This window comes from Neopsephotus bourkii, unplaced genomic scaffold, assembly GCF_033783945.1.
Source record: "Neopsephotus bourkii isolate Nb327-2 ecotype Australia unplaced genomic scaffold, CSIRO-AGI_Nbou_v1 NB_1765, whole genome shotgun sequence".
Classification (NCBI taxonomy): Eukaryota; Metazoa; Chordata; class Aves; order Psittaciformes; family Psittacidae; genus Neopsephotus; species Neopsephotus bourkii.
Window position 1 is genome coordinate 11,492,823 of NW_026902239.1, and position 23,236 is coordinate 11,516,058.

The 23,236-nt window shown below is 35.9% G+C and overlaps 1 protein-coding gene across 7 annotated transcripts in view; it reads left to right on the forward strand.

The window, feature by feature from the left end:
* Positions 1-23,236, forward strand: part of TBC1D32 (TBC1 domain family member 32) — a 203,575-nt gene that overhangs the window by 25,300 nt on the left and 155,039 nt on the right. For all 7 annotated transcript variants that reach the window (XR_009729249.1, XR_009729248.1, XM_061378434.1 and 4 more), the window contains exons 19-26: positions 459-597; positions 1,289-1,376; positions 2,893-3,011; positions 3,634-3,750; positions 6,799-6,887; positions 20,678-20,800; positions 22,015-22,123; positions 22,914-23,007. Coding sequence is in view for 5 of the 7 variants with exons in the window: in XM_061378434.1 (XP_061234418.1) it covers positions 459-597; positions 1,289-1,376; positions 2,893-3,011; positions 3,634-3,750; positions 6,799-6,887; positions 20,678-20,800; positions 22,015-22,123; positions 22,914-23,007 (878 nt within the window). In the remaining 2 variants the exon portion in view is untranslated. The remainder of the gene's footprint in view (positions 1-458; positions 598-1,288; positions 1,377-2,892; positions 3,012-3,633; positions 3,751-6,798; positions 6,888-20,677; positions 20,801-22,014; positions 22,124-22,913; positions 23,008-23,236) is intronic.

Consider the following 23,236-nt stretch of genomic DNA (forward strand, 5'->3'; position numbering starts at 1 on the left):
GTACTCATTTTTAGAAGATGCTTTGTCTCCTCTAATGTGAGGTTTTTTAGTTCCTTATAGTTGTCTTATGTTGGTGAGAAACTGTGCCCATTTTGCTAGTTTGTAACTGCCACATTAAAATCGCAAGACTTGTCTAGAGTCAGATAATAAGTCATAAGTGTATTTAAAGATGGCATAGGTCTTTTGGTTTCCCCATTACATCATCTTTCTGTTATGTGTTCCTATTTAACCTTAGTTTTGCCAGGATGGGTTTCAATGTTTGTACAAAATACAGTCTAATACATAAGTTTCCCAAACTTTTTTTTTTTTTAAACCAACATAAATGTTGTAAACATAGAGTAAACATAGAGTCCAGGAAATGAAGTGGTGGTGTTTTTCAAAGCTAGAAATTGTAGTCTTAATTTTTTCCCCTTGCTTTTTTACATACCTTTTAAAATCATTATTTGCTACTCTTGCAGTTTGTTATGGGAAGAGACTTTGTTAGATGCCTTGCTAAATTTTTCTGCCACACCCAGAGGACTGTTTCTGCTTCATAGTACAGGTGCCATGAATGACTGTGTCAGCTTTATAGTCAGCAGTTTATCAAAGAAGCTCCAGGTAAGCATTATGAGTCTGTCTGTACAATTTTACTTTCTTTTAGTGATTATAATAAAATAAAAAAGGAAGAAAATAGTACGAAAAAGAATCCAGAAGCTACTTTTATCACTTTTTTTTTTGCCCCCAAAATGAATTCAAATGCAGCTTATCTTTGATACTTGTACTACATTAATTTAAGTTTCTTGGATGTTACTCATCTTCAGATGTAGAGGCATATGTTTATTTTTCAGGCTCTTACTATAAAGTTTGAAATGCTAGGAATTTTTTTTGTTTGTTTTAAGTGCAAATTTTTTTTGACCACCTTGTTAGATGTTAAATCTAGATATGCTAGACAGTACTTGAAATGCTTATATCAGGTGAAGAAGGGTGATGTTACAGGCATCTTAGTGAACGTGTACAAAAACCGTGATACCAGTGTTTCTATTCGTTGCTGATGTTGCATGTCTCAGCCATAGTATTTTGTATATAAATTTTTTAGAAGATAAAGACTGATCACTTGATAAAGATGTTTGATTTGGAATCTGACCCTGGTAAGTCTTTAGAGGCTAGTTTCTCTGAACTGTTCAAGTCTAACTATATAGTGGATTAAACTCTGTAAACAAGTGTAGGAAAGATCAGTATTTAAGAGATAATTGGAGAGTTTCATGTCCTCTGAATAACTAACACTGAGCTTTGTATATGTTACTAACAGGCAAATGAATATGAAGAGTTTGGTAATAAAGTGATTATTACACAAATGGCAACAACACCATCAGGTGCAGTAGCTCTGCAAAGTTCAGGTAAATTGAAGAATGGTATTATTATGAATACTTCCCTGCTGTAGTCTTGCATATTGGAAAAAGACAGAATGATGTTAAAAAAGATCAGCTGGAGGGAATAATTATACTTTATTAGAAAAGAATGCCTAGATGTCCATTGATTTCTTCTTGATGGAACTTTATTCTTTCCAACTTTTAAGTCATCTGCTTATCTTGATGCAGAGCTGTATTTGTTTTGGTTCGGTTTGTCTTTTTATTTCCTTAAATTAATCAAAATCTTTACTCCTTTGGTTAGGATTTCCAGAAATTTCCTGTTTGTGCATGAAGACATTTATATCTGTTAAAAAAAAGTTACTTACAATTTGCCAGTACTTCTTATTGATCTACAGATCAGAATTGATAACTGTTGATTTCTGTAATTTATATGTACTTTTCCATGGTTGCTGAGTGCTCAAAGAGTGAGAAACTGCAGTGGCCTGAATGTCATTGGTGCTGTTATAAAATAGTGAGATGGAATTCAGATTGTCTGAATTGACAGTTCTTCTCGTATGTCAATCCATACCACAAAGTCCCTTCAGATTTATTTCCAGATACCTGAACTGTTGCCATACCACTCAGTGGTCTAAGTAGTTATGTTAAGGCTAGAATCTTATCAATGAAGTAAAGCTACTTAAGTTACTAAGGAAGTCCATGAGGTACAAAAGTTTCCAAGTATCTTTTGAGCGTCCAGAAGTGGCTGATGTGTAATTAAAATGACTTGATGGAAAGACTCAGAAATGTAGGCAAATTCAGCCAGGAATTCAAGGAAACTGATTGCTTGTTGGTTATTTACACATCTGAGGTCTTTCAGAAAGCAGCGAAGCAGATCTACTTGAGGAGTAACCATCTTGTTTATGGTTCTCAGCCAGGTTGCTTCGTATAGCCCTTGGCATCAAAGACAAATAATAAGCATTGTGTTTCAACCCTGAAAGGAGGTTGTGTAATGGACATGAAGGTTGTATTAAGCACATAACTTAGGATAGTCATCTAACTCTGAAATCCCCAAACTTTTCTCTTGTATTTTAAAAGGTAACATTATAAAATCGTCTAGTAGTGCTTCTCTTCAAAAGGTTTGTTTCGGTCCTTAACTTTTCATTATGGTATATTTTCATTTATTAATGAGTTACACTAAATCTGTATTATTTTTTTTTTTTAAACCGTAGAGATAATGCTAGGTAAGCCTTGATCTGTAGCAATAAACTTGTTAAAGAAGGTCAGATATGTGGAAGATATATATAAATATCATCCTACTCTAGTGTAATAGTCTTTGCAAACTGCTGCTGTATAGCTTAGATTTAATATAAAGAGGTAGCTTAACAAAGGATTGAGAATGGCAGGGAAAGTATCCCTCAGGCAGTCTGCCTTGTGAAATTTTAGTCTACAGTGTAGGGAATATTTGAGAATCTGAGTTAGAATTGTGGTGTAAAATGTTTTACTTATGAAAATTGTTTTTCTGGTATTCTTGTCATTTTCATGATTAGAAAAAAAATTTGTTTAGGCTTTATAAAGGCACTTGTAACTGAATTATGGGCTCTTCTGGAGTGTGGAAAAGATGATTTAAGGATAACCCAACCCAAATCTACTCCCATTGACCCTATTGACCAAAGCTGTCAGAAGGTGAGAAATTACTTAATCTTCTATATGGGCATGGAAAAAACAGTAATGTATGTCAGATAGGCTATACATACCTTTCTGTAAATTTTTATAGCACTATACCAGCTTCTTGAGATGTGGGACAAAATTAGTATAATACACTAGTCAAAGGATGACTGATTGAAAGGATTCTTTCATTTCATGGCAAGTCACAATGCCAAGGATCCATTAAAGTAAATATAAAATAATTTATAACAATCTTGACAAAAGCGAAATTCTTAAAATACTGGCCATCAGTTCATGTCTCTGATTACTGTAGTTAGATCAGAGAGAGTGACATGTTTTAGAGTATGCTGTGTCTCTAGATTTTAGAATTACATGGTTATGAAAATACTATAGTTTTAAAAATTGCTTTTACAACTTGGTAAATAGTTGTACATATTTCACATACATTACTGTCCTTTTAGTTTATATAGACACCTGCCAGGTTTTGTGGTCTCTTTTTAGGCAGCTCTATTTATGTCAAGTTCAGCCTATAAAGAAGAATAAGAGCAAACTTAATGTAAATGGCAAATAATTGTTAATATTTACTTGTTTAGACTTAATGGATTAATGCTTCCTGCCCCCCCTTTTTTTCTTTTTCTAGTCTTTTCTGTCTCTGATAAACTTGCTTACATATCCTGCAGTTTTTGAGCTCCTGAGTAAACAAGATATACCAAATAAGCCTTTGTATTCATTCCGTGAAGTACCTACAGATATTATTGTAAGTACAATTTTTATTTTGAGCGAAAAATACTTCTCTAAAGATATTTTTCCTGAGAAAATGTTACTGTAATAATATGCTTTTTCTTCTCACTGCAAGATTTTGAAATTTTCTGCATTTTATCTTATATACAGCATGAGGGCAGTATATACACATATCACTTCATGTTAAGCTAAATTTTCATTTTGAAATCCTAAAGATAATATAAAATTTAATCTGTGACCTTGAGTGGCAGTTAAAATCATGTTTGTTTTTTTCTAATAAGCTAGCACTTTGAATTGCAGCTGTGTTTAAGTGTTTGTTTAGCACAAAATCTGGATTTATGTTAGTTGAAGTTGTTTAGACAAGAGTATGCCATGATAGTGTATGTTTGGGATTTTGTAGTTCTTTTATGTAATACTGTTTTGATGATTTCAGGAGGAAATTGCATGATAAATTCATTTTTCCAATTCATTCAATGTTAACGTCTCCATCAGTGGATAGTTCTCTTCAGTCATCAAGTTTTCTGAGGCATGGGGGCAGGGGGTATAGATCTACGTTGAAAGTGAAACATATTTCAGAGCTTTCAGATTGGGGTAGATTTTAAGTAATATTTTTTGTGACTGTTGAAAGTTTATATTGTTTTGGCTTTTGAGGCACTTCAATATTTTGATGGAATTCTGTCAGTTTCTAGCAATAGCCATACTGATACAGTTACGTATGATACAATTAAAAGTTCCGTGAACTTTTGGTTAGGTGTTTTGGGTGGGGGTTGTCTCACTAACTTCTGTGCAGCAGTGGGTTTTGTAACCCTAAGCTGAGCATCCAAGATTATGTAACATAACAGAAGGGAAATAGTTCCTCTGATGTTAATTTAGCACCTAATGGCTAAGTCTAAATACTCTAATATACTAAATATGGGGTTAAGCAGATGTATAGGTATCTTATAACTATTTTTGGGCAATAATTGCAGAAAGCTGAGGGTAAAAGATTTTACCAGATGTAACTATGGTTAAAAAGCAAAGTAAAGGCAATTTCAGTGCCACTAGAAGATTTGGTTAGAAGACTTAATTGCTTTGTGTGTTAAATTTTTCTGTATTTGTGAATTATGTCACATTACCACAGGATCTGACTTTTAATATTCATGCTGAACTTTATTTGATAGCGCACAGAACTTCGTCATCTTTGTATGCCCTTTATTTCTTAAATACACAGGATTTAAGCCTTTCTTCCTCTATATTTTTGGCTAACTACTTGCATTACTTGCATCATTGACAGAACAGATCATCAGTTGAGCTTTTACTATTTTCAACTGTTGACTGATCAGGTTTATAAGGTTTTTATTTTGTGCCCTTAGGATTTTTTTTTAAAATATATACCGACTTGGGTTGTTGGGGGGGGTTGTCATTGTTTTGGTTTGGTTTTGGTTTGTTTGGGTTTTTTTTTTTTTTTGTTGATTTTTTTTCTTTTTTTTTTCTTTGGAGGGTGGGGTTTGTTTTTTTTTGTTTGTTTGTTTTTAGCTCTGCTTGCCATATTTTAGAAAATGGAACAGATAAATCAGATATCAGCAGATAAATCTCTCTACCTTCCACCACTCTTCCTTTGGGAGGTTCTACAGTACACAGGAATCTGGCTTGAAAGGTACCCTCCAGATCTGTAGCTTTGAAAGGCATGCCAAAGTGGGTGAAATTTCCCCCTCCTTGCCTTCCCCCATGAATATGGAGAATCTTATTTTTAGATGGTGTTTCTTAAGTAGTCAAAGTAGATGACACCCTACCTGTAATATTTAAGCTGTGCTCTGCGCTTGGGCAGTGCAGATCTATCTGCACATTTTTCTTATCTGGCCTTATGTTGGACCCTGTTTGTTACCTTCCTTCCTGATCTCCCAGATCAGAGCTTGGTCTGCTTTCTCAGTATTCTCAGATTTTGCAAGCTCCAAGCTTTGATATATAGATGTGAGGATGCCCTTGGCATTTAACTTTTTGTATGTTAAATACCTAAAAAGTCCCAAACAAATCAATTACTTTTATTACCAATTTTATCAACAGTCCTGAGGTCTGAGTTGAATTGTTTTATTGTGAATTTTATTGTGAACATACTATGTGGAAAAAGTGCAGTTTTCACAGTTGCCACCCAGAAAATTTAATAGGAAGATATGGTTTCACTGTCTTCTAAATAAGAACACTTTTTTTGAAGACAAGTACTTTGACAAGTACTAGGTTATTTTTTTTCCTCTTCCTGAAAGTTTTACTTGTAGGGTTTACTTTTCTCTCTGTTAAAAACCAGAGCTGTAGTTGATTTCATGAAATAATGGATGCTTACTTTTCTCCCATATCATATTGATATGACTCGTTGATCTAACTAGCTGAATAACTACTCCCTCAGAAGTCTCTGAAACTATACTTTTTATATGCAGAGAAAATTAAAGTTTGAATTTAATTCAGATTATATAAAACCCACAAGGACTTGTAGCTTGTTTCTTCTGACCATAACATAGCAGTCTGTGTCTGAGATGATAACTTCAGGGAATGTGTTTATGCATTTCTTAGTCTTTTAATGAAATTATTTCTTCAGAAGCAGTTACAATATGCAGTGAACCAAAGTGGAAGATAATTAGGTTGGATTTGTGGAAGAAGTGGGAAGCAGCCACAGATCATTGTCTATTAAATGAGATGCTGTAGGATAAGATGTAAGCCTCAACATCCAAGCTGTGTGTTGAAGCATGTAGCACTAACTAGTGTTAGAAAGGGTATTATACTAAAGGATTTACTGTTCTTTTCAGTAAAACAGATGTATGCACATTTCAAACACAGGAAAAACAGTTTAACATTTTTGTTGTGGATTAATACTAAATGAGAACTAAGATATTTGATATGCTAGGATCTTTTACCCCCCCCTACCGTTCTGTATGGTTTCTTTTTTGTCGTTGACATTTATGGTGGACAGAAGTAATTTTACTGTGTGTTCAATAGTAGGTTTCATTTTACAGAAAACATCCCTATGAAACTGTTACATGGATAAAATATGAAATCATACGTCAGGTTTTTAATATTTGTCATCTTTTGGCAGGATATCATTGACAGGCTTGTAATTTTGAACTCAGAAGCTAAAATTCATTCCTTATTCAGTTATGAGCAATCACATATCTTTGGGCTGAGGTAAGATGCTCAGTTTTTGTTCTTTGGTCACATTAACTAAATAGGATACAGCATGCTTGGATGCTTTGCTTCTGATAAGATAACAATGTTTGGTTTCTATTACGCATGAAGGTGAAATTCCCTCTTTTTTTTAAGTAAGAAGATTAAATGAAAAAAGGCCTACAAAATGGAAATGGTGATAAATCTAATCTTATTACCTGTAAATGGATATATTGTAATATGATATGCAGTAATAGAAATTGCACGTTGTTATTTCACCTAGTTGATTGTAAAGAACATACAGCACAGCCATCGTAGCACATAAACAAAAAAACCTTCCACAGTACTAAAATATTTTTTACCATTCTTATATTGAAATTTGGTTTATCTAGTTTCCCTATACTTAAAATTCTTTTTTAAAGTATTAGTTTAATTATCCCAAATTCACCAAAAACTATTTTGAGAAGGAAAGTACCATTTAATCCCAACTATTTCTAGAACATAAAGGAACACTTATACTCACACTGTTATGTCATGCTTATGTTTTGTAATATTAAGTGCTTTATAATATTTTAACATAGAAATTGGTTTCTGGTTCTTTTCAAATTTGAGTATATAAATCCTGAATTCACATTTTTGTTATTAACATATTTTATACAATTGAAGTAGAAGATCCGCTGGATTGTACTTCATAGTATGGAAGAATTTCATAACCTTGCTTGACAAGGTATAGCCCAATTGATCAAGTATTGTGATGTTAGCTTTCTGCAGCTGTATTTTTACTTCGATATCACAGTAAAATTATTTCATAACTCTGTATGAATAACCATAAAATGCAGTATAATTTGCTGATAAGGATGAGCATGGAGGAGATGAACAGTGGCAGAATTTGGAATTGAAAGATACATGATTTTTGTCATACAAATCAGAAGTTTTAAATGCTGCTTTGGAGGAAACCACTAGTTGGATATGAATAAGAAGTCCCAAGATGAGATTTGAAAAATAAGATACTATTTTTCATTAAGGATTATACTGACTTCATAAAAGGATTGACAGAACTCCCATTGATTGAATTAGGATAAGCGAAAGTGAGATGTTTTATGGTTTTAAAATTACAGTTTAGATTGTATTCTATCTTTGTAAAGTAAAAGAACAGATTTATCCCACAGTGATGCTAGGAACATTTATAAGGTATAGGCAGAACTGAATTATTCAATCTGATTATGTATGCGGTTGACTCTCATGCTGTAAGACAGAGGCTGGTGATACACAAATACATGGAGCATGTGTTGAAGTTGTGGTGAATGCTTACAATATTTTTTTAAGGAGACCTACACCCTGTGAAGCAACAGACCTATTTGTAAGTACAGATATGAGCAATGTAATAAACTCATCTGTAATCATGTAAAAAAAAAATTGTTAAAAAAACATTGTTACATGGGAAAGAAGATGAGCTTTAGAGTTCCCTGTCGTAATGATGTTTACTGCTGTGCACTGACAAAGTCAAAAACCAGGTGGAAATCCAGCCAAACTCCTAGATTTCAAGAAAAGTTTTAGTAGTATTTTCAGTGTGGAAACCTACTCATAAAAGTGATAGATATCGTAATAATTAAGTAGTAATCAGGCAAAGGGAAGATTTTTGAAACAGTTAAATATTTTCAGTGGAAGCTTTGTCTTCTGCAGGGATTTTTTGAATCTCAGTGATACTTCTTTTTTTTTTTTTTTAATTTTAACTCTTAAAAAGCCATGTTTCCTGCCCCCAGCTTTTTTTACCCTTGCTGTGAAAGAAAGGAAGATAAAATTCTAGTGATTTTAATATGAGCCTCTTTATACCACAAACAACGTAAGAGTGTTTTTACATACTGATCTAATGGCTTCTCAGGAGCATTTGGGGCTTGCTGTACAAATGTTTTTTCCACATAATAGAGAATTGGCACATGTAGGCCTTTTATTATGACTAATTCTACTGCCTGCACAGTGAGAATTTTTATTCTTGCATCTATTCAAAGTTCCCTATTAAAATGATACCAGAATTGTAGATGATTCTGGAATTCATCATGCTTGCTATATTGTTTAAAGTATTAAGGCTTAAAAGAAACCCTAGGCTATATTATCTGAATATGAGAGGTATTGCAGTTTATTTTAAACACCTTTTGAAAACAAGTTCCATGAACATTTCTTTGAGTGCTCCTGATTGCAGACATCTGTGTTCTGTAATGTGAACCTTGCCTTGTGTAGTCGGTTTGCTCCTTGACCAAATTCTATCAGAATACCAATTTCAGCAGCAGTTAGATCCAGCAATATCAAATGCTTAACGGATCTGAAAATTTAGAAAGTTAATTAGAAAGAGCAAAACTCTTTGCTGTTAGGTAGAAATAAAATATTTAAATGTTTATGGTAACTACATTCTTGAAAAAGTGAAGTTTTGTGAAATATTTATCTAGAAACATTTTTTTTCTGCTAGACTTAATACCAGTGATACAGCCAAACCCCTATTCTTCTAATCATTCACACATCTGCACAGCTATATACTTTATTTGTATATGTGGCTCACCCAGAGCTGAGTGCTGAAATTCAGATTCCTTTAACTTAAAGGTTATACTCTGAGTTCCTGTAACCTGCTTTTATTGTTCAAAAGAGTTACAAATTTGTTTACTTGAATGTTGAGCAACTCTGCAATTTAGAACTACATTTTTGTTCATGTATATACTGTGCTTCAGTGACTTAAAATTTTTTTGGTTACTAGCTGTGTAACTTCATTTAAGACTTAAAGTATAGAGGTATTTGCACAGTCTGTTTAATCCAAAACACACAAGCATATCTATTATACTTTTAATGTTAATATTGCATTTTCTGGTAATAGAATTGTAGAATGGTTTGGGTTGGAAGGGACCCTAACAGCCATCTAGTTTGAACCCCCCTGCTGTGGGCAGGGATGCCTCACACTAGACCATGTTCCTCAAATCCCCACACAGCCTTGCCATGAACACTGCTAGACATGGATGGGGCAGCCACAGCTTCTATGGGCAACCAGTGTCTTACCACCCTCATAGTGAAGATTTTTTTCCTCATATATAATATAAATCTATGCTAATTCAGCTTAAGGCTATTACCCCTTGTGCTGTTACTACATGCCTTTGTAAAAAGTCCCTCTCCAGCTCTTTTGTAGGGTTTGTTTAGGCACTGGAAGCTGCTCTAAGGTCTCCCCTGAGTCTTCTCCAGGCTCAACAAGCCCAACTCTCTCAGCCTGTCATCACAGGAGAGATGCTTCAGCCCTCTGATCATTGTGTCCCTCCTCTGGAATTGCTCCAGTAGTTCCATGTTCCTCTTGTGTTGGAGGCTCCAGGGCTGAATGCAGTACTCCAGGTGGGGTCTTATGAGAGCAGAGTAGAGGGCATAACACCCTTCCTCGACCTTCTGGACACACTCCTTTTGATGTAGTGCGGCAGTCTTGCAGAGGCTCTAAGGTCAACTTTCCTGTTCAAGCTTGCCCACTCTGAAAAATTATGTGAATGCAGTAGAAATCAAAGGGGAAACATAATCAATATCTCTTAGTCCATAAAGAATGCTCTATATAGAATATATTTGATAAAGAATATAAAGAGTGTGCTCATATAGACTAGGTTCTGTGTGATCAAGGTAAAATACTTTGTTCTACAGCAAGCTATAGCCTAGTGCAAATCTTTTTTTTTTTTTCTTTCCAATTCTTAGCTTGGAAGTATCTTGGCCTAGGATTCTTCATTTAACAGAAACTTAATCTGGCATTCCTTTAATTGCAGTTATTGCATGCTTCTAGGATGAGATTTAGTCTCTTGAAGGTCCTTTTAAACTGGCTTTTTTTAATATTGATAATTATTAAAGAAAAACTTCAGGCAATAAGTTAGAAATAAGAATAGAAAAGTGAAAGTTCCTACTTTGTGTATTGAAAGATTTTTCAAGCTGTCAGTTCAACTTTCAATTTCAGTGCAGATTTGCACTTATTTAGACTCAGGAAGTCTCTCAAACAGCCAGTATTGGTTGATGAAAGAACACTGAAGGCTGTCTCAGCCACTCCTTTGTGGCTGAGAAATATGGATGTGTAGGAACTGATGCAAAAATTCTCAGTAGTCTCTTTCTTTTGCAAGATTCTGAAGTTGAATTGCTGTCAGAGAACAAACCCTAGAGAAAGGAAATTCAAAGCAGTAATTACAGTAATAAATTTTAACATGGAAAATTCTCTTAATGATCAACTTTATTTTTGCAAAAGTGTACACATTGATCTTATTTTAGAAGTTACTGAATGTGAGAGAAAATTCTTGTAAAGGTGTAACATTAGAGACCCTGATGAAATCCATCTGCAGGTCCTGAAGGAGCTGGCGAATGAAGTTGCTAAGCCGCTGGCCATCATATTTGAAAAATCATGGCAGTCAGGTGAAGTTCCCAACAACTGGAAAAAGGGAAATATAACCCTCATTTTCAAGAAGGGGAAAATGGATGACCCGGGGAATTACAGACCAGTCAGTCTCACCTCTGTGCCTGACAAAATCTTGGAGCATATTCTCTTGGAAGGCATACTAGGGCACATGCAAAACAACAAGGTGCTTGGTGACAGCCAGCATGGCTTCACAAAGGGGAAAGCCTGCCTGACCAATTTGGTGGCCTTCTATGATGGGGATACAGAACTGATGGACAGCGGTAAAGCAGTTGATGTCATCTACCTGGACTTGTGTAAAGTGTTCGACACTGTCCCACACGACATTCTTGTCACTAAATTGGAGAGACATCAATTTGATGGATGGACCACTTGGTGGATAAAGAACTGGCTGGATGGCTGCATGCAAAGACTTGTGGTCAATGGCTCAATGTCCGGCTGGAGACCAGTAATGAGTGGTGTCCCTCAGGGATCGGTGTTGGGACCGGTCTTGTTTAACATCTTCGTCGCTGCCATGGACAGTGGGATTGAGTGCGCCCTCAGCAAGTTTGCCGATGACACCAAGCTGTGTGGTTCGGTTGATACGCTGGAGGGAAGGAATGCCATCCAGAGGGACCTTGACATGCTTGTGAGAGGTGGGCTGATGCCAACCTTATGAAGTTTAACCATGCCAAGTGCAAGGTCCTACACCTGGGTCAGAGCAATCCCAGACATAGCTACAGGCTGGGCAGAGAAGAGATTCAGAGCAGCCCTGTGGAGAAGGACTTGGGGGTGCTGGTCGAAGAGAAAATGAACATGAGCCAGCAGTGTGTGCTTGCAGCCCAGAAAGCCAACTGTATCTTGGGCTGCATCAAAAGGAGTGTGACCAGCAGGTCGAAGGAGGTGATCCTGCCCCTTTATTCTGCTCTCGTGAGACCTCACTTGGAGTATTGTGTGCAGTTCTGGTGTCCTCAACATAAAAAGGACATGGATCTGTTGGAACAAGTCCAGAGGAGGGCCACGAGAATGATCAGGGGACTGGAGCACCTCCCATATGAAGATCGGCTGAGAAAGTTGGGGCTGTTCAGTCTGGAGAAGAGAAGGCTGTGTGGAGACCTCATAGCAGCCTTCCAGTATCTGAAGGGGGCCTGTAAGGATGCTGGGGATGGACTCTTCATTAGGGACTGTAGTGGTAGGACAAGGGGTAATGGGTTAAAACTTAAACAGGGGAAGTTTACACTGGATATAAAGAGGAAATTCTTTCCTGTTAGGGTAGTGAGGCACCGGAATAGGTTGTCCAGGAAGGTTGTGAATGCTTCATCCCTGACAGTGTTCAAGGCCAGGTTGGACGAGGCCTTGGGTGATACGGTTTAGAGTGAGGTGTCCCTGCCCATGGCAGGGGGGTTGGAACTTGATGATCTTAAGGTCCTTTCCGACCCTAACTATTCTATGATTCTATGATTCTATCTTAACCACCTCCCTTTCAAGGCAAAGCTCTTTGAATGTTCTGTTATATTAACAAAAGAATTAAGTAAACAGCAGTGATATACTTTTTCAGAGTGATAAATTATATCAAGGCAACTTATCTAGTATTTAAATATAAACGTATGCATAATATATATTTTCAAAGTCTCTGTGTGAAGCATTATTCAGGTATTTACATATTGCTGTTCTCTCAGTTCAGAAACTTGAGTTTTCTGTGAATGTTAGTGACACTGTGCTGTTAGCTGGATTAAAATGGAGCAAAGTACTACATTTTTACCTTTAATAACCAAGCCCCAATCTGTAATAAGTATCAATACTCCAAAATAAATCCAAAGATACTCCATCAGTGTTGGCTTGCATAAAAAACAGAAGGAGAAACACTGCTGGGAATAGACACAGACTGCAGGCAGTAGAAGGGGATCAGAGCTGGTCTTAAGGCAGCTTTGCAAAAATTCCCCTCATTTATTGCTTTGGCTGTATTATATACATATGCCACTATTGATATAATTTTTTTTTTGCTATAAGTTAGTAAAACTTGTAAATATTGTGAAGTCAAAAGGCCTTTTGTATGTACATTCTGAATTAGAGCAATCATTGTTAGCCTCACACTTGTTCACTGAAGCACCTCCTGCTAATGAGCATCAAGCACCAAGGACATCACTGTGTTCTTGGCTTTCTGAGGAAAATACCTGTGAAACTGAGATTAAATCTTTTTCCTTCAGACATATAAATTGGAGTGTTTAATTTTAAAGACACAGTGTGCTTGCTTGGCATTAGAGATATCTGAAGATTACCTATTTCGTAGAGTCATAAGTTGATCTGCAATGAAAAACAGATTTATTTTAAGCCTGAGTAAGGTAAGGCTGAAAAAGGAGTATTTATTATTATAATGTTCTGTGAATCATATAAATACATTTATGTTTCTGTGGAATTATAGAATATTGTAAATATTAGTTTAAGTGACATGTTCATCAGTATCAGCCCTAGGATTGCAGAGCTGCGGAGCCCTTTAAAGAAAAAAAAAAAAAAAAAAAAAGGTAACTGGCTTGTAATTTTCAGATTTGTATAATAAATATTTTGACATTAAGTCACTTTTTTGTCATATAGGATATCATTGTGAATATGTTTTTTTTTCTTATAATACTAATTTTCTTGCTTTAATGGGTGCAGGAGATGATAAAAATGCATTTTGTTGGCCTACAGAACTACTAGGAGAAAAATTTAGGAGACAGAATTTAAATGCCTTATACGGTACTGACATCAAAATCAATCAGCATCTTGAAATTTGCCTCAAAACAGTATGTATTAATGAAAATTTCATCTAGTGCACTCCAGTGAAATACAGATGAATTAATTAAATCCTACAGGAGCTGGAAGATGAGCAAACGTGATGGGCAAGAGATAAATTTGTGGGTTTAGGAAATGCAGATAATAAACACTCTTGCATTCTTTTCCATTGTTTTTTTATCTGCATTTTAAACACACCTTTTTCCATATAATTGCATTTTAATGAGGTAGATTCAGCATATAAAATAATTTGCTCGCTTAATTGTACTTACATTATGTGTATTGTTAATTAAGAAAATGTGTGATTTTAATGATTGCAACACAGTGGAAGGAGGATTAATTACCTTATTTTCGTAAGGTAGAAGATTTGAAACCTGATCATTATTCTTCAGGTCAAACTGCTGTTCAGATTTGTCCCCTTTGTATTAAAAAACATCATGAATAACAGAAGCCTTCCTATATAATTCTTTAAAGTGTCATTCATTAAAAGTTGAATCAGGACTTTTTATTTAAAACAGGTTTTAAGCAAATTCAGTTTCCCCTTTAGAAAACCTGGTGCTTTTTTTACTAATTTCTTGTATTCTTTCCCATCTTCACTGCAAAGCCAGAAACTATTCCATACGTCTTGCTTTTCACGTATCTTTATTACAAATATCCTGATGAATCTCTTTGCTCACTGACTTTCTAATGATTGGCTGGTACATGTACTCTTGCAACAAGATTTGTGGTGGTGTTGGCTGGATGTATTCATGCCACATCCTGCAGCATTCAACATCCTCATGTCTTTGTGTATGGAAGAAAGCCATATTCATGGAGTTCCTCTTATCAGAGGAAGGAGTATGGTAAGAGAAGGGAGGTACTGAGCCTGTAACAGTATTTCTTTCTTCCTCCGAATCTGCCAGATTTGAGTTATCTTATGTTGGAGGCATGAAAGGCTATGTAGTGTTCCAGTTACTTTATACCAATTTTTTTTTTCAGTTAAAGAAGGAGAGTTGAGTTAATAATTAGTCAGTGAGCTATTTTCTATTATTTTAAGTATGTTTTCTGTTTAGTAAGTGATATACATTTCTTTGGAAAAAGACGTCTTCAAAGTGTGCATGCTGGGTGTGTGAGGGAAAAGACTTCTGTAGTAGTGATCACTGGATAGTGCATGTGTCCTGTGAATCCTTGAACCTTGTTTAACGATCCAAAGGTGACAAGAGTCTACATTAGTAGTGATGGGGATTAGCCACAGGCATGCTTCCATATGGAGTTAATTTTTTGTTAGTCTAGATGCTAATGGAAGTTTGTTAGATGTATTAATTTAAAACAATTTATAATTAATAAAATAGGAACAATAGATTCTGTCATAGGATTGTGTCACTTGTTGATGTTTTTTATTTTTTTCTTCACTGAGGGATAGTAAAATGCTTCGCTTGTGCAATTTAAAATCTGCTTCAATTATGAGATCTCTAGGCTGGCAAGTGATGCTCATGAAAAGCATTTTTGTTTAGCTAGGGAAACTCTTTTATCTTAGTAATCACATTGCATGTGTTTTGTAAGTACATTGTGTAGCTGTAGGTGCTCTTTTGAAAATCTTTTCATGTGAAAAACATTGTAAGGAATACATCAGTCCCTGAGTTTTCTTACTGGGAGAGACATGATTGCCCTGAGGTAGTAGCTTTCAGTGCCCCAGGCATCAGAGGTGTAACTCAGGGTACTCTGTATCCACAAGATCTGATATTTTTCAGGACCACTATGACCATTAGCTTCAGTGGAACAACTAAAAGCATTGATTCTTTGGCAAGACTACATGCAGAGGCATGTTCTCTCTGCTCATTACTAATGCTCTTTGTGCAGCCTGCAAAGGCAGTGTGCAAAGCTTTGCATGGCTGAAGCTTCCATGTGCCCTTTGTGTTCTAGCATTTACAAGATGACTTTTGGCTTGCTTTCTCCCCCGCCCCCTTCCTCTGACCATTACTCAAAGCTTAGTAAAAAATCAAAATGGTTATGTAGGCTATGGTTGTTGTTTTGAGGCCATCCCCCATGATGCTGACACTGGAATTATTTAATGAAAATTTTGCTTTGGGTTTCTCTGTTGGTATAAATGTTGGTACATATGTTCATTTAGCAAAGAGGAGGTCCTGCTACTGCAAAGAGGTTCCAGTCCTTGCTTTTTTCCACTTATGTTTTTAATATTGATTCCTGGAAAAGAAAGACCTTACTTTGTCCCATATACAGCATAACATTTGTACACAGTTATTTTACACTGGCCTGGGGCAGCTGTGCCTGTATCTATAGCAGGCAGTAATTCCAAGCCAAAAGAAAACCTTATACTAAACCCCAGTTTAGTCCTCCATTTTGGGGTCACATCTTTATAGACAGCATAGGTGCAAGCATTTCAGGTTTGGTTAGCCATCACACACTGCCTGGATTCATGTTATTGCTGAGATTACAGCAGCTGGGTGAGTGCTTAGTTGCTGTCTGTTGTCAACCCACCACAGACTAGTACTGTGTTCATGAAAATATCTTGCATCTTTCCTCACCATCTGAGCATTTACAGGCATCTCTGAAGTGAGGACAGAGCATTAGATCGTTATGAAAGTAAGGAAGAAGAGACTATGGGAACTAGAAGAGACTATAGTGGGAACTGCTGAAAACTGGAACTGGATTTGTTGTAGTAAAGAATAGTGTTTGAGAGAGGTGTGATTTGAAGTTGTGGGGAGGGAGATAACAGAAAATGGGAGTAGAGGGAACATCATATTTTATGTTCTTTAAAGGAACTCAGAAAAAATATAGAGAAATATGATAATAAGCTAGCCTCGTAATGTGTTTTTTTCGCAACTTGGAGAAATTCATAGGTGGTTTAATTATACTATGTTCAGCTGAAAAAATTTAGCGGGGCAACATAAAAATTAACATTTTAATTTTTATTAGCAGCTGGAATTACTTACTAGTTGTTTTATGTCCCATAGAGGACCTTCTGTTCTGCCATAGTTAAAGAATTCATTATGATTCCACCTACCAAAACCCAAGGAGATATCAATTTATGTAGGTGTCCTGGGTTTAGCAGTAGCAGTCATTTTTTCTCCTTCTTGGTAGCTGGTGCAGCATTGTGTTTTGACTTTCAGCTTGGGAACCACTGATGGTTTTAGTTGTTGCTAAGTAATGTTTACCCTGACCAAGCACTTTGTGCATCTCATGCTCTGCCAGGGAGGAGGGGAAGCTGGGAGGAAGCAGAGACAGGACACCTGACCCAAAGTAGCCCAAGAGGTATTCCATACCACAGCACGTCATGCCCGGGGGGGTAACTGGGAGTTACCCGGAAGGACACGGGGTCTTCGTTTGTTTTGGCAGCTGGTATCATATTCTCTTCCCTTGTTATTTTCTCTTATCATTGTTGTCATTGGTGGCAGTGGTGGTGATTTGTGTTGTACATTGGTTGCTGGACTGCTCTTGTCTCAACCCGTGGGAGTTGCATTTTTTCGATTCTCCTCCCCATCCCTCTGGGAGCGGGGGGCGTGGAAGGAAAGACAGAGGGAGGGAAAAAGCAGGGGGAATGAGTGAACAAGCTGTTTGGCTGGGTTTAAACCATGACAGTAGGTACACAAGTACTAGTTAGAATGCCTTCTTTCAGACTAGAGAGTTCTACATTGAAGTATTAGTTGTGAAATTATAGTTCAAGGGGGAGAATCCATGGAGGACTGTCCAAGAAAGTCAGGGATGACACAGGACAGGAAATGGAGAATTAGGAAACAAAATTACTTATTAATACTGTATTTTCACAACTATGATGCATATTTTGACTTTTCTGAATGTCTTTAAAATTTCTTTTAAATAAATTTTTAAGTTATTTTTTCTGTATTGCAGTTTGTTTCTGGGACTGTAGTATATCTTAGTAGTAGTTTTCATGGAATTATAGATTCAGGATTGATAGGGAGATTGAAGATTGAGCAGAGCAGTTGGACTATGCAAAGTGGGTTTGACTACAGCATTATTCAGGGCTATGTCCAGTTTAGAATATCTCCAAGGCTGGTGATCCTGCAGCATACCTGAGCCACTTGTTCCACTATTACACCACCGTCACAGTATATTACAGTGGAATTTCGTGTGTTTCAATTTGTGCCCACTGCCTCTTGTTCTTTCACTGGTATCAGTGAGAAGCATCTGGCTCCATCTTCAAACCCTACTGTGAGGTATTTATACACACTGACAAGCTCTCTCCTGGGCCTTCTCCAAGCTGAGCTCTCTCAGCCTCCTTCCCTGTGTCAGACGGCCCAAGTCCTTAATCATCTCCGTGGCCCTCTGCTGGATCCACTCCATCTCATGCTTTTACTGGGGAGTCCAGAACTGGACCCAGCACTCCAAGTATGAACTTACCAGTATTAATAAAGGGGAAGGGTCACCTCCCTCACATAATGTTCTGGCAGCACTCTTCCTTACACAGTCTAGGATGCTGTTGGCCTTCAAGGGCATGTTGCTGTCTCACGTTCAACCTATTGAGCACCAGGATCTTTGTCTGAAGAGCTGCTCTCTACCTGATCAGTCCCCCAGCCTGTCCTGTTCTGTGGGGATTGAACAGGTAGAAACACATGCATCCTTTCCAGGTACAAGACCTTGCATCAAAACCTATCTTCCAATTTTCAGAAACATTTAGGTTGGAAATTTTATCTTCTGCATTAAAACCCCCTCAAATTTAAAATACATCTCAGAAAATATATGCTTTGATTTTTATTGTATCTGTCAAAGTTTTATACTTTTTTATATGCCTACACTCTTTATAGATGGGATATTGAGCTGAATGATCTGATCAGTTGTTATGTTCCCAATGCAATTAAACAAAAAAGAAAAAATTCATAGCTATATTCAAACATGATCACAAATATACACGGTGTAAAATGTGGGGGTTTGGTTTTTTTTTTTTTTTTTAAGTTTAAAAATTTAGTCTATACATTTATGACTTTGGAAGATAAAGCAATAGAGCATTGCCTTCAACCAAATATCTGCAGTTTAGTGATGGCATTTTAAAATAGATTTTTCCATGTAGATGTAAATTTCATTTGAATGCTTCAGTAGAGACTCCTAATATTAGATCGCATATATTTTGTCATTTATCCTACCACTGTCCATTCTACCTAATTTTATTTGCTTATGCTTTGTTTCTTTTTTATTCCCTCACCTCTCCTTTCTCTGTCTTGTGTACCAGGTGAGATGTTATAAGCAGTCTCAGCCATAAGTCTTTTCCCAAGGGTTTTTTAGGTGCTGGAAACAAGTACTTTGCCATATGAAGTCATCATACTTAGCAGAAGAAATGGTCCATCTTCATAATGATTTCAGTACTTTTTTTGTAGATTTTTCTTATATATATATATATATATATATATATAATACAGTGGAATTGTAATTTCTTTTTCTGTGATTTGGAAAAGTACTGATACAAGTCAATCTCAGGAGATAGTTAAATAAAGCCTGAAGAGGGCTGAAACTGAACAGATCAAGTTATATTTAAGAAAACCAACCCCCCAAAAAACAAAACCTAAACCAAACCAAAACAACAACAAAAAAAAAAACCAACCCAAAACCACCAAGCCCTTATGTATTATCATCTTGACTCTTGAGTCCTTGGCCACAACTGTGTGAATTCGCAGATGTTAAATTATGTGGAGAAAGGCTTTTTTGCTGTTGTCAGTAAAAGCATATTGGGAATCACATGGAAGAGAAGAAGCATTGACTAACATTTCAAATTTCAACCTATGTATTTTCTAGTTCATATTAAGTCTTATGTGAATGCAAAATATAATGTTGATCAGGCTAATTTATGTGGTGTTTTATGACTGTGATAAAACAGGAAGTAAAATTAGCAGTAAGAATGTTTAGTTGTATTATTTTCCAGGAATGGGAAGCCTTGAATAAAATTTTTCTGTTGTTGAGTTAGAGTGAATAGATCAGTAAAATAAAAAATTTATAGGATTTGAATTGCCATACATCAGATTTACATGAAATATATTGGAGTACTTTCACTGTCCTGAAGTTATAAAAATTGTATGTAATCTGCTGTCACATGCTCGTGATTATTAATTTCACTTACCATTGTTTTGTGTTTCTCTCAACAAAATAACAACAAAACAACCCCAAAACAGTAGATTTGGTTGTTTTGGGTTTTATTTACTTTTGAAATCCTTTATTGCTTTTGAACTGTGTTAAATGGGATTATACAGAAGCGCTTAAAGACCTGTTTTCTAAAGGAAAGATGTATTTCTATCTTCCGCTTCCCCCTTACTTAGAAAAACTGATTCTGAGTTGCCTTATCAGCCTGTTATTGCATAATTTCCTCTTATTTCACATGGAATGTGTTATTAAGTCTGTGTGATTCTGTGATTTAAGCTCAAAATCAGATTGGGCTGACCAGTGAATATTTTTCCTGGTTCATCAGTGCATACGAAAAATCTGTTTGCTGTTTGCTTAAGGCTGTGCCCCTTTAGTGGCTAAAAAGGATATAAAAGAGTTTTCCTGACCCAATTCTGTCTGGGTATTTTTAATGTTTCGTATCTCAAGTTTTTTGTTTGGCTCTTTTTCCATTCTGAGATCTCATAAACATGTTTGCCTCTGTCTTACTCTGCATTACTAGATCCCTGACTTATGTGCTGTCATTTCATGTCTCCTTCTGCAGATTGTTAAATGTGCTGTGCTGTGAGCTCAATACCCTTTTACTCTTGGAGAGTCAGTATAAAGTGTCACAAGTTTTACTAACAGCTCAGGAGGAAAATGTCATAGAACCTTCAGAAGGACCAGGGTAAGAAGTGGATGATGTAAATGTTATCTTAACTATAAACCTTTCCTCCTGAGAACAAATACATGAACACCTTAGTGGCTTTAAATGTACAAGTGCTCTCACTGAAGCTGACTTATAATGTGTAAGTTTACTTACATGCAAGTTTGTCATCAGTCTTAAGTTACGACAAGATACAACAGTCTTGGTTTTAATCCCACATCCATGTTAAAAGTGCAAGGGATAAAAAAGCAAATATTTTTCTCATTTTTATTTGTGTTTATCTTATTGCTTAAAAAAGTGCAAAATTTATGGATGTAAATATTCCTATTAATAGTATCCCTTTATGTTTTGTATATAATATAAAATTAGGGTATTGTTTTAACATTTATAAATTAAGGGCACCATCTGTACTTTTTGGTTTATTTTGTGTTTTTTATTTATATATAACTTAGTCAACTCTCCAACTTTTGTGACTTTCCATTGCTGACTTCTAAATAAAATTGCACAATGCATCCTTTCAAAAGGGAAACTGTATTTTTGGGGACAGAAATGGACAGTCATTTAGTCACAGGCATGTTGTCCTTTCTCTCAGCATGCAGAGTTTAAGAATCTTCTTCTTACGATTTGCTACATGGGACCAGTACAGAGTTTAAACCAAATGGTATGGGTGAGATCTCAGCAGATATAGATAATTGTTGTTTACCATTTGAGGATGAAGCTTATTTCCTTACTATGTAAAAAATTGTAAGAAACTTCGTGTATAAAAGCTGATTTTTATTCCATTTAAAAAGTTATGTAGCTTGGGCCACAGGGTGACTTCAGATAACAAGTTGGCTGCATGTCAAGTTATCAGTAACTGCTTATTTGTGACAGCAGACATTTGCTGGTAGGCCAAATAAGGAGCAAATTTTACTGCCATTAGCTGTGCCCTAATTACTGAGCATCTGGGCGTAATAAAGCTTGTAAAGTTTTCTACTCTTTTGCATACAGTAATTGCTCAGATGTTTCCAATCAGCAGTCAGTACAAAGTTACAATAATGCTTGCATACATCTCAAAATACTTTATGTTTTTGTTTGCTTCTTTATGCCTTTGTGTTTTCCAGATTGAGTTTTAACACCAGCATGTGTCTCAAGGTATTCTTGCTTATTGAAGTTTTCCAAATAAAACTGTTGGTAAATCAAAGTTGTTCTGATTTTTTGAGGTTATGGGGTTTTGTTTGGTTTTTTTTCCCCAGGGATTTTATAATCGATGCTCTATCAGTGGAAAGAAATCATATTCTTGTAAGGATAAACCTGATTGGAGGACCACGGGAAAGGATTTTGCCTTTGAGAGTACTAGATAAGGTTAGAAACTAAAGTTTTAGAGTTTCTCTTTCCGTAACTCCTGCCTTCATTAATTGAACACTTTTGCTGATAATCAACATGTTGAACATAATTTATGAAATACCAGTCCATTTTTAGCTTTAGAAAGTGCTAAAGTTTTTAAGAAGTGATGCACTGAAAAAAAAACCCACTTTATTTCCACTGTCTGGTGGAACGTGCATATGGGAAGGACATACTGTGCTCAGATGTAATATTGCTTCATGTCAATGTTACTTTTCCCACTATATAAGTGAATGCAACTCATCTTTTACTTACTTTTATATTTCTGTTTGTTCTATCTTCCATTTATTTGATATTTTTTTCCATGTTTGGGTTTCATCTGTAGCATCTAATACCTGGAGCTTTTCATCAATGTTCTAACAATAGTTTTTCTAAGCAGCTCCTTTAAATGTTCTGCTTCTCACTGGCTGTCGGTCTTACAAAGATGAAATGCAAATTACTGTGCTGTCAGCGTAGCAAAGACAGATCAGTGTATAAAATTGGAAATACAGTTCTGTGGGATGTTTTTGTGTGTGTTTATTTATTTTGTGATATATAAAAAAAGCCAACCTGGCTCAAATGCTTTTTAGATTTTTATATCATTTAACTTTTTTCTTTTTTTTCCTGTTATTTACAGAAAATCTAATTGCAAATTACTGTATCAAGCATAATTTTGGTGCATAGACAGTAATTCTGGGAACTTTACCTGTGTGTTAATCAAGCAAATGCTATTAATTCTTCTAAATTAATTTCTTTTTGGTCTTGTTTCTAGGGCAGTAATTCATATCCTTGGCCAATGTTTTCATCGCTCCCTTTGCCAAAATGCTATCTTGCAGAAATCCCTAGGAAAGGTGAATTCAGACAAGGTATGTATGAAGTATGCAAACAGTGCAGATGTCAAACAAGCGTCTGGGTTGATTTTGTATCTATTTTTTTATCCTCCACACCTCCCTCTATGCCCCAAATTATAATCTCATAAGTATTTAAGGATTTTTGTTACTGTTCACTATATTTGTAGCTAAATAAGTTGGTTTGAATTTGCTTGTCTGGCTTTGTCCAACTATCAGTCCGCAAAGCGCTGTTTAGTAATCTAAT